The 12006-nt window shown below is 38.3% G+C and overlaps 1 protein-coding gene across 2 annotated transcripts in view; it reads left to right on the top strand.

Moving 5' to 3' along the window:
• The window catches only part of ITGAV (integrin subunit alpha V), a 79234-nt gene that overhangs the window by 1236 nt on the left and 65992 nt on the right, over positions 1 to 12006 (top strand). The window contains exon 2 of one of the 2 annotated variants that reach the window (XM_037043797.1): positions 9127 to 9254. In XM_037043797.1, the coding sequence (XP_036899692.1) occupies positions 9127 to 9254 (128 nt within the window). Of the gene's footprint in view, positions 1 to 9123; positions 9255 to 12006 lie in introns of both variants that reach the window. The other variant, XM_037043796.1, reaches the window with a different exon arrangement.

Here is a 12006-nt window from a genome sequence, read left to right as displayed (position 1 = left end):
CTCTGACTTTACGGAACGCTGACAACCGTCTCCCCACCCCACCTCCATATTAGCATTAGAAATACTGATTTATTAAGTGTTCATGGGTTGCCTTCTGATGTTTAAATCCTGTTTTCAAGAGGATGAATTTCTAAGTTCTTAGAAATTGTAACAACATACTTAGGTTTCTAATTGTTTTAAATGTCTTAAAGTGCTGTTTTTGAGGGGAAAGGGACGATCATTTTGATGGTTAGTAGTTAGATAGGACCATTTTTCCAATTTATACACGTCTAATTTGAAGGTGATCTAAATATTTCTCCATGACTGTTAGAACACGCTTCCAGGATTCTTTCTCGTAGTCTTTCTGGAAGTTGCGGAGTATCACTCAATTCGGCGACAGTCACTGCAGCAGTGAATAAATAGGTTGGAAGCAGTTAGTGGAAGCGCGCGTTGTTTTATGGAGTGAACTCTGCTGTTTCCAGCTGCAGGGCTTTCTGTGCGACCTGAGCACAGATTTTCCAAGATGATCGAAGTAATCATTAACTTTAGGCGACTTCCTCTTTTTTAAATTACCTTCTCTTTGATGTAATCATTTGTCAGCTTTATCTGTTATCTTTTTTTCCAGATATTTTTAAGTTTATGTCTTTATGCTCCAGAGGGCTTTAGTTGCTCCCAGCGCTGCTCTTTTAGATTTAATTTATACAGAAATTCTAGTAATTTTGAGAATGTATTGTCTTGTGTCAAGAGTTAGTACTTAGCAAGAGTTCGCACTTAATATACTTCATAATTGATGGAGTGTTTTGCAAATGTTGCTCTTGATTGGTGGCAACCCTGTGAGGTTAGTGGTGTAAATATCCAGGACCAGAGGATGAACTTGAAGCGTTTTCACTATGGGAAATGCAGTAACATAGAACTGTTGGCCTGAGATAGTTACTGTTTTTGGTTGGGAGGCTGGATGACTAATCTTTCATTAGTCATTGTAGTTGTCGAATATACTATGACCTCACAGGTTTACAGCACCTCCCACGTGGGCCTTCAAAAGTAAGGTAGAATTAAACTTGGTTTGGTGTCATGTAATATCTGGAAATTGTCGTCAGTGACTTTGTTACTGCTAAACTAGTAAACTCTAGGTATAGCCTAATCTAAAAAATAGAAATCAACTTTGAGATTTTTAAAAAAAGAGTGTATATAAACAAAGCTTTCTGTTACTAAGCTTTTCAGGTGTAACAAAGAATAATGCAAAATTATGCTTAATTTTGTAAAAAGGCACTTTAAAATGTAGCAAGCAGTGGAATTCAAGGTACGTGGGATGCCATTTATAATACTGCGAGCTGCATTGTTGTAGTGAATTGGTGTGATCATAAACTTCTAAGGAAAAGTAATCCACATAATAAAAAAGTATTTAAAATTCCTTTCTTCTGAAGAAAGAATACCTGGATTAATGAGGAAGTGACGGTAATAAAGTCTCTCTTTGCTGTTCCAGTTTCTATAAGTGTCTAAATGCTGATGGCAAGCTATAGAATTGTTTTATGTCTTTTAATTTTTCATGTCATAGAAAATCATTATTGAATTATTTCCATATTGTTGTGAAAACTAATGAATGAATGTTTTTTAAAGAAGGAAAAACAAGGCACTAATAAAAAATATTAAGATGACTCCTCAAGAAAATACTCCAGAAGTAAGTTTAAAGTATGAAACAAAAAGTGACAGAAATAGTGATTTCAAAATTATGTAAATAAAAATAAGCATGTCTTATTTTCTTTTTCTGTATGCTTTAATTTATGGTGGCCATCTTGCCACACTTATATAGAGTTTAAAGGTCATTTATGGGCCAAGAAGTAAAGTCATGTTTTTCTTGTCAAGAATATCTGGAGAAATTAAAAATTGCGCCCTAGGTTTAATGATAATAATGATAGATTACATTGGTTAACCTATTTTGTAATATACGAAGCCCTTTTACTTAGGCTGTCTTACTTGGCTTTACGCACAAACCACCAGGGGAAGTAGGGAAGCAGGTGAACTCATTCTTACAGATGGGGAAGCTGAGGCCAGAGCAGTGTGTAGGCTTTGGTTGTTTGGGTTAGTGGGTGGGGTAGGAGGCAGGGCTTGATTAAAAGAGAGATTGTGTGAAATTCAAATCTATTTAACTTTTACATTCAAAATTTTAAAATTTTAGGGAGACAGTTGAAACAGTTTTCTTATTTATTCTCCAACCATGTTATGTTAGTTTTCATTTTACATATGTATTCATTTTTAAATAATGCTATATAGTAAGGAACACTGGGTTAGAATGCTTGCCCTCCCCTATGAAACACTACTGGAGCCCATTTACAGTTACTTCACGTTTCTCTGACCCCAAGGGCAGAGTGTGGTGAGTGTGCCTTGGTTCCAGGAGGTCCTGCGGGATGGTCAGTGGTTCTCAATCCTAACTTCCTGTTTGCAACACTTGAAGACCGTTCAAAATAAAACTGCTGACTTGGGGGCATCTTAGATGCAAAAGTAGGGCCCTAACTTCATACCCCAACAGCCTGTGGATCATTTCTGCTTGACTGGACAGTCTTACCTCAATCCGACTAAAAATGAACTCTTTCTCACAAGAGATGTCAGTGACACCTCTGTTGCTATTAATGGTGCCATCATTTTTTTTTCTGTTGCTCTGGAAATAATTTCATATTCCTCCCTCTCATTTTCCATTTTTCTTTGTTTCCATAACTGCACTCTCCTAATATTAGTCCATGATTAGTCACCAGGCAGAAGGTCTTAGAAATTCTTGCTTGTTAATGTATCTCCTCTTTCCACTTCTGCTCCTGCCTCCTTATTTCAGCCCAGCATTCGTATTCATATCTGATGAGTATCAGATGTGGCCTGTGGCATTCAGGTCCTCATCTCTTTGCCCACTATTTGGCTCTCACACCTGCGACACATCTTACCTGTTTCTCACGGATTTATCTTACTGAAGCATCTTTTCGATCCTGGTATTTGGCTGCTAATATTTCCTCAATGGTGCTTCTTCCATGGCCAGAGAGAGAGCCCAAACTGCTTAATGTGGGTGAAGACCCCTTTCAATTCGTCCCAGTCTGCATGTACTTTTAAAAGTTCATGTCCCACCCTGGCAGGGTGGCTCAGTTGGTGGGAGCGTTGTCCTCATTCACTGAAAGGTTGAGGGTTCAATCCTGGTCAGGGTACCATGCCTAGGTTGCAGGTTCAATCCCCAGTTGGGCACATTTGAGAGGCAATGGATTGATGTTTCTCTCTCCTTCTCTTTCCTTCCCTTCCTATCTCTCTAGAATCAATAAAACATATCTTCCTGGGGTAAGGATTAAAGAATTAATAAATAAATAAGTAAAAGCCCATATCCCATTTTCCCCCTCACCATTGTGTAACCCTCTTCAAAACCCTACAACATGACACCAAATTGTTTTCATGAACTTTAATGTGGTTCTGGCTATATTCTTGTTTTCTTACCATAAACAATATACATGCACGGAGTATAGCCTTATTATTTAGAAATTAATTCCTGTGTTGATTATTCCGAACTAAGGCCCAAGGTTTATTGGATATTATAAAAGAGAAGGGAAAATGTATACAGTTTATAGTTACTGCATCTGTTTTACATCACAAATAGATTGTAGCATTTTTTTTAAATGAAAAGCAAATAGCTCTGAAGTAACATTCAGTTCGAAAGTTTTATATCCTTTTTTTATAAAGTATAACATAACTTTTCAGAAGTCCCTTTTGGTGAAAGCTCATTGGTCATCCCAGAGTCAGCCAAATATATTAAACATGCTTTATCTTGGAGAGAGGAGTCAGTGCTGAAAGCAGCCAAATAACTGAGTTCATTTGGAGGGTTTAAAAAATGTGCTTGTCATTGTTTGGCTGGTTGCCTCTCCTTGGTAGTCAAGGTCACATTCCCTGAAGCAGCTGCCCTTAAAGTAATACTTTGGGTAAAAAGTACACCCGAAGGGCATCCTCCTGGTTGGTTTCTCTGATCCTCTGGCCCAGGTCCTTCCCTCTCCCCTCTCTCCTTCTCTCCCATCTCCCTCTCCTCTCTGCTTTGCTCCCTCCCTCTGCTCCTACTCCCCTACCCACACCCCAAGCACACACTTTGCCCTTTATCTTTTAGAATTTCTTGGCATGCTTGTGTATATACATCTGAATTTTGAACACATTTCATGGAAATGTCTCAAGTCTTAAAAAGAATGGTGAGAATGGGGATCTTGCTACTGTTGTCGGGGCACACTCTTTTGGAGGGAAAGGTTGCAGACACAGGAAACTAAATTGCTGAGCTTCAGATTGCCGATGCTAATTAGTGAAATCTCTGTCAGCCTCAGCTAACCATGGTATCTTTCCCAAGCCTTCTCTCACTGTCAGGAAGTGTTTCAAGCCAACTATTTCCTACCCTTCTTCTCTCCTTGCGATTTTGCACTTGAGTTAATTAATGGCCCTTTGAGTAAGAAAAGATCTTTAAAAAATAGATTTTAAAATATAGACAGACTCATAGAGAGCTGGCTGACAGCTTTGTGGGGAGGTGGAAGATTCAGGGATAGAGCAAAAAAGAAAAAAAATAGAGAACTCAAGAACAGACAACAGGGTAGTGATTTGGGCAGGGTGGAAGAGGGTCTGAGGGGATAAATGGCAGTGGAAAAATACAGTAGAAATAGATTTTAACTATTATATTTGCTATGTTATTAGGGAGTATTTTATTAATTGTTTTTAGTTCTGATGACATTATCTCTTGTGTTTATGTGTAGGGGCAACTTTGCCTGAAAGCCCCCCTCCCCCCCACAGATGAAAGTAACGCTACCAAGACATGATCTGCTTGGGGAGGAGAGGTGGTCAGTTTCCCAGAGGAGAAAGGCCAAGAGCCCCTTCCTCAATGACTTTTATTGGGTTGTAATACACAGGAATACAGGCGGTAAGGATCAAACAGTAGGTAACATTTCAAAGAAATTTGAGGGCTTAGTCTGAGTCAGGAAAGGGGGTTGCAGAAACTTTGGGAGACTTACTCATTTCTTGCTTGGACCCTTAACGTATGAATGAAAGCACTCTTAGCAAAGCAGGTTTTACAGGATTTTTAGGAATTCTTTCTTATGCCTGATTTACCCAGATCCTGCTCTAGCAAGGCAAGGAGCTGCACCACCTCCCCCATCATCGGCTTTTAGGCTTAAGTGGATTAGAGCCAGGAAGTGCTTCTCTCTGAGGACATGGGACTTGGGCTATGTCAGAATAGCCAGGGGGCGAGGGTCCATTGCTCCCTCTCTGTTGCAGCACCCGCCCCGCCCAGTCCTTCCATGATGGCCTCTCAAGTGATCTTGTCTGGCTTAGGTTGCCCCTCCTCTTAGGAGTCTTACCCACATCTGACTAGCCCACCGTGCTTTGGGGGCAGAGGGAGTAAGCAGAGGCAGCGTTTGCTACCAGAGACAAGCTTTGTCTCCTAAGTGGCTCACATTCCAGGGGTCACTCACTCATCCTTAGCCATGGGGGGTTAGTTACAATTCCTGAAACCAGGCAGAGCGGTTCCCAACATTTATGGTGCTTTCAGATTTTCTAAGCGTGCTTTTAATCTACTATCCACATTCTGAAATTCATTTTTTTTAGGTAATTATAGTCAGCATTGTTATCTCCATTGAACCTGAGATATCGGGGACGGAGACACAGATATTTAAAACGACTTCTTCAGTCAATTTATCCAGTAATTGGTACCTTTGGTCCCAAACGGTGTCCCTTAGACAATACTGCTCATATTGCAAACATTTTTTTCCTGCTCGGTCACTTCTGTTTCCCTAATGAAATTATTGTAGACATTCATTAGATATTCTTGGATGAACTTCAAGTAACAATCATTTAATTTTCTATGAAGTGTTTAGAGGCTTTTTTTCCTTGTTATTGTGTTCAAACAACACATGACCTAAAATGCACCCTCCCAACACATTAGTAGGCTTTTGTGTTCTGTAATGTGTTGTTTTTATGTTTCTTCCATTTTTCAGAGAGCACCTTTTACCATCCTATAGCGTTTATGCTACACAAATACTTAATTTTTCTCTGCACAACTCCCTCTTAAGACTTTAACAGTTTTCTAAGGTAATTCTACTTTTTCCATCTCTCCATCTTTCTGCTTTAACAACTTTGTAGTCCTCTGAAAAGTAACTCCACATGTTGACATTTTAGACAAAGAACTTTATTCCTCAGCTTCTTTCCCCCCATTAACCCAGCGTTTAGGAACGGACAGTGCGCACACACTCCTCTTATATTGTATTAGTCTTCCATTTCTGTAGCATTTCCCTGATGTGCAAGAGTGCACACGAAGGTATGCTTGGGAAAACTTGATGAACACCTGTATTAGTATATCTAAGTACCATCATTTCATGCCTCTGATGTGCAGATGGTCCGATGAAAAGCAGCAGCCTCTTCTTGGTCTCATCCAGGGAACTCGGGCTGCCAGGCGAGGGACTCATGCTGCCGTTCTCATTCAGAACTCAGCCCCCTGTTAACTTCCCAGCGCTCTCTGTCTGACAGTGCCAAGTGGAGAAAGTATGTGAAATCCAAAATGAAGTAATTTTACAGATCATTTAAATAATTGACGTTTATTAGAAGATGGTTTCTTCACATGCTAGAGAGGTTAGGAGTAGTAGAAACGGTTTATTTATATCTGGCTATTTGAAGTGTAATACAGCTATCAGATTTACTTGCTACTCAGCTGTCAACTTAAAGTATTTTTCTTGAGTGCTTATTATGTGTCAGGTACAAAGATGAATTAGATTCTTCTACATTCAAGGAAGTAATTTATTGCAAAGTGGGAAGAATAACTTTGATAAAAAAAATTGTAGAAGATTGTGTAACGTGGTTTGTGATGACAGTCCAGAAGTGAATTTTGCTTCTTGGGTTTTTTTTTTAACCTTACCTGAGGACATGCTCATTGATGTTACAGAGAAGGAAAAAGAGGGGGAGAGAGAAGGAGAGAAACATTAATGAGAGAGAGACAGACATTATTGGTTGTCTCACATACGGCGCACACACACCCTTACCCGGAACTGAACCTGCAACCTAGGCTTGTGCCCTGACGTGAACAGAATGAAACTACAGTCAGATAATGCACCATCTGAGCCACATCAGCCAGGGCTGCTTGTAAAATTTTAGATGTTCTTAGAACCAGCTCTCCTGCCCTGATCTCCTGGAACCTGGCTGTTACCCACAACACCAAAATCATATGCAAAGCTGTGCTTGTATCAGATTTATTACGACTGCTGCAGAAATGTCCCTCCTCCTTTTTACATGTAGCCCCTGAAAGTACACTTGTCTGAAATGTTCCTCTTTTTCCCCATGTTGCACTTAAAAATCAATGCACGTGAAGAGGGTAAGTTTTGTGGTACATTTTTTACCCGTTGAACTGAAAAATTTCACATATACACAAAATGAAGCTATTACCCAGCTCTGCTGTAGACAAGAAGGGTGTGAAGACATTGAGCTGCCTTCTTATTAATGGCAGTTGAGTGGGGGGTGAGGGCTCTCTTATTCATAGTCAAATTTTTTATTTTGGAAAGTTTTTGCTGAATGAGAACAAATTTGATATCTTACCCAGAGTCATTTCGCTGTGAAGAGAGAGTGCGAGCATTGGTGTTTTTCTGATGCCAAGTATGACTGCATAAAGCTTTATGAAAGAGGGTGTGGTTTTGTTGGGAGTTTTGTCTATTTTGAATATGGAGTTTACACATTAGCGTCAGATTGCAGGATATTCGTAATGCAACAGTTCATGCAGCTCTCGAACACTCTACACATGACTTGGCAGATACCACACACAACAAATGAAATTGAAAAATAAAAGTTACAATGGATGCATTCCATATTTAAGACTGCCCAAGTAAGAACATCCAAATCTGTAGAGAATTTTTGTATTTACTTGAGTCAAACAGGATCCACGTGGAAACAAGATCTCAGCAGACTGAGTAAACTGCTTCCTAGAATGGCAGTTGGCAGCCCTTTTTATGCATTTTAAATTAAGCAGGGAAATAAGAAAGACTGTTACATGAAGGTGGGAGAAAGCAAGGATTATGGGGTAGTTAACGAGACTGTTCTCTTGAGGCTGATTTCCATTTTGGGGGGTCTGAAAAGAGGCATTTCAAAGGTGTGTTATTCTAGGTGCACAAAAATACTGGACAGTCCTTGCTTAAGGGACACGTAAACCTTTTACTGATGTAGTTATGTGACTGGGGTGTGGCTACTGCCATGACCTACCCAGTAAAGAATTTATGGTCAGGTTACCCTGTGAGGTTTTCTTTTGGTCCCTGGACTTGTCAAATTATTGTAAAGCACCTTTTGTTCTCCACAGTAGTAAAGGACTAATGACAAGACCACTTTTACTTAAAAATTTGACTCCTGATTACTTTGTCTTCCTATAATTTTACCCTGATAAGAAATTTGAATAATGATCCAATTCTTTGGCTAGGGATTAATTAGATTAGTGTTTTGAGGAGAAATTTGTTAGTCACTATTTTTTAAAAAATTGAAGTACAGTAGTTATAAAACAAGTTTTACACATGGAAAAATGGTAATATTTAGAACTACCATACTTCAGAATTGTTTATTTAGAATCATTTTTTTCCTGTTAACATTCAGGATATAGAAAGTGTATAGCAAACACACACACACACAAAAACCCCAAAATTAAAACAAGACTTCCATGACCCCAACCAGTGTACATTTGTAACAGCTCTGATGTAATAGAATCAACATATAATAAGCTGTACCTATTTAAATTTGACCCGCATACATTTTTAAATGACACGGAACCCTGAAATGAAGTTGCCTTATAATATGTTCTTAGCATGAATAAACTATATTGAATAATGTATGTAAATTAGAGAGCTCCGGATGAATAATGAACATTATGCCCTCGGCGGAAAGTTTAAAAAAATACAGGGTAAGGCAAAAGTATGTTTACAGTTGTGAATACATGAAAAACAGTTTGTTCTTGTATCATTACTTATCAATGATTGTATTACTTATCATGCGGACAAATGTAAACCTTTTGCCCCAGCCTGTATTTTTGTGGATAATATCAAGAGAACTGTTGCTCTTCCTGAGTCATAGGATATTGTTTATGCTTTGTGCTATTTTTAAAATCTCATCTTCCCTTTTGTATTTTAGCAGGATGTTTCTTCTGGTGGGTGCACCCAAAGCAAACACTACCCAGCCTGGGATTGTGGAAGGAGGGCAAGTCCTCAAGTGTGATTGGTCTTCACACCGCAGGTGCCAGCCAATTGAATTTGATGCAACAGGTAGATGTTGATGCAATGACCTCTTCTTAATTTGTCATTTGACTTGTTTTAGTGTCAATTAATTTTTGAAATCACTTGCTTCAGTTTAAATGTAAAAATTTAATAAAATAATGTGTAGCACTTCAGATCCTTAGAGAAAGTTACATAAGGACAAGTGATTTATTATATGATTTCCCCCTGATTTTATGGCATGTAAAAGCATTAAAAATACATCGAATTTCCGCTGCTTTGAATGTCTTCAACTTTAAGCCAATCACGTCAGTTTGCAGAAATCTGGGGAAAATCTGTTGAATTATTTTTGCACCTCTTCTGAGAAGAGGGAGATCATAGATACAGCAAGGGTTTTCTGTCCATTTTCTGTGGGCAGAATTGAAGCATGACTCACTGACAACTGTAGAAGATCATCTCTCTAGTCGTGAATATATTGAAGGCTGGGTTGTGCTACCAAACCCAGTTGAGGAATCTTTTGCATTATAGTAGATGTAGTTGACTTAAAAAATATTCTTATCCAAAATTTATTGGGAAAACAATGTGTTATAGTTCTGCTAACATTAGAATTATATCTATAGGGACAAATTTTAGTGTGAGGCATAATTGTAATAGTAAGGAGAAAAATAGAATAAGGAAGGTGAGAAATAAGAAATAACTTTAAGTTTACATTCAGACTGGTGAAATAAAATGATATAATCCTGTATACATTTATATAGGATTGGTACATTTATGTATATTTGTGAAAGCTTAGAGAAGCCTCAAAGAAACAGTGTGGCATTCTCTAAATACAATAATAGTTTTACAATTTTTTTAGTGATTCTGGTTTGCTGGCTTTGATAGAATATTTTAAGATAAGCCTACAGAAAATTAATTCTTTTTTGCATATTGTTACTTCCTGCTAGTTCTAAAATATATTCATTCTGGGAATTATAGCATCAGTGAAACAGGAATTATGATGTGGACTGTTCCATTCGGCATCGTGATCACTGACACTCATTAAACTGTTAGAGGAATCAGGTCACGTGTTTGTTTTTTTCCATTTGAGACCATCTACATTAAAACCTGTGTTTTTTTCCATGTATGGCTGACATTTGGAAAACCCCAAAAGTATGTAAATAGGCTCAGATTTACCACAAATAGAGAAAGACCTGTGCTGTAGAATATCCTAGGTCAGGGCATTTGTTTCTTCTAACAAAATATGATTACTAAGAAGATGAAACTGTAGTTCATTTTTGATAGTTTGAACTGTTTGGATAGGTTTCTGATGTCAACACCATAGGTTTTTGTGCAGTGCAAGATAATATATTCTGCTCTTTTTTGAGGTTTGGCTTTATATCCTATTTTTTTATTTTAAAAAATTCATGCACTTGGAATAAAACAATTCAAGCAGTCCAAAAGGGTATGCAGTGAAAACTAGGACTGTCTCACGTTAGCCTGCTCAAAGGCAATCACTCTAAACAATTTTTTTGATCCTTCTAGAATTTTCTTATTCATACGAAAGGGCAACTCACAAATAAGAATATGCTAAATATATTGTTAGGCTCCTGACTCCCCCCATTTTTACTCCATACCTAACATAGATCTTTCCATATTGATATATATTGATTTACCTCATTGTTTGCAAATTACTGATAATATTGTATGGTATATGTAGCCCAGTTTGTTTTACTCATATTTCTTATTGATAGGCACTTATATTATTTTCAGTCTGTCTTTACTATAACCACTGCTGTAGCGAAAAGCTTGTATGCAGTATTTGTGTGAGTGTGTGTGTAGGATAAAGTCCTAGCAGGGGATTTTTAGATCAAAATACCCCGTATATGTACATTAAAGTTTTGGTAGATAACTACAAATTATTCTTAACTAAGGTTTATACACCTATGTTTTGTGATGCCGGTACCAATGCCAATTATCGGTATTTTTTAAAAAAAAGATTTTATTTATTTACTCTTTAGAGAGAGAGGAAGAGGAGGGAGGGAGAGAAGCATGTGTGTGCGAGAGATACATTGATTGGTTGCCTCTCATGTGCCTCTAACTGGGGAACCTGGCCCACAACCCAGGCATGTGCCCTGACTGGGAATCAAACTGGTGACCTTTTTATTTGAAAGCCCGTGCTCAGTTCACTAAGTCACACCAGCCAAGGCAGCATATTTTTATCTTTGTCAATTTTATAGTGTTATAATATGCTTATGTCTTGTATATGTATATAATATATATAATGTAACATTTTATTGTTTTATGTTGTCATATTAATTTGCACCTGTTAATTAACATTAAGACTAAGCACTTTTGCATCTGTAAGCCATAATAATGTTCTGTTTCCTACGAGCTACTCTTAATATATTTGCACATACTTTCTATTGATTTGTGAATTTAAAAAATGAATCTCAGTTGACAACACTCCGTCCTTTTGGTTGCTTAGGTCAAAATCTGGGCTCATGCTTGACATTAAATTTGTCAGCAAGTAAGAAATCAACTGCTACTCGTCACTCTGCTCCTAACATCCTGCTCCCAGCCACCATTGTCTCTCTCCTGGACTGCTGCCCTAGACTCCTGAATTAGTAAGGGGGCTGCCAGAAAAGAGGTGGCACCCTGAAACTGGGATCGTTTGAGGAGCTTTTAATAGAAGGACCATTGACCAGGGATTGTGCAGGGTCCTACAGATTAGTCTTGCCCAGGCACTAGCTAACATTTGGCCTCTGGGCGTGAAGGAAGGTCCAGAGCTCTGGGAAGGAGCAGCCGCCTGGACGGAGCGTCAGGT

The sequence above is a fragment of the Sturnira hondurensis genome, unplaced genomic scaffold, assembly GCF_014824575.4.
Source record: "Sturnira hondurensis isolate 20B ecotype Veracruz unplaced genomic scaffold, ASM1482457v3 Scaffold0004136, whole genome shotgun sequence".
NCBI classification, from domain to species: domain Eukaryota; kingdom Metazoa; phylum Chordata; class Mammalia; order Chiroptera; family Phyllostomidae; genus Sturnira; species Sturnira hondurensis.
The sequence above is the reverse complement of the archived record's forward strand: the minus strand, read 5'-3'. Positions and strand labels throughout refer to the sequence as shown.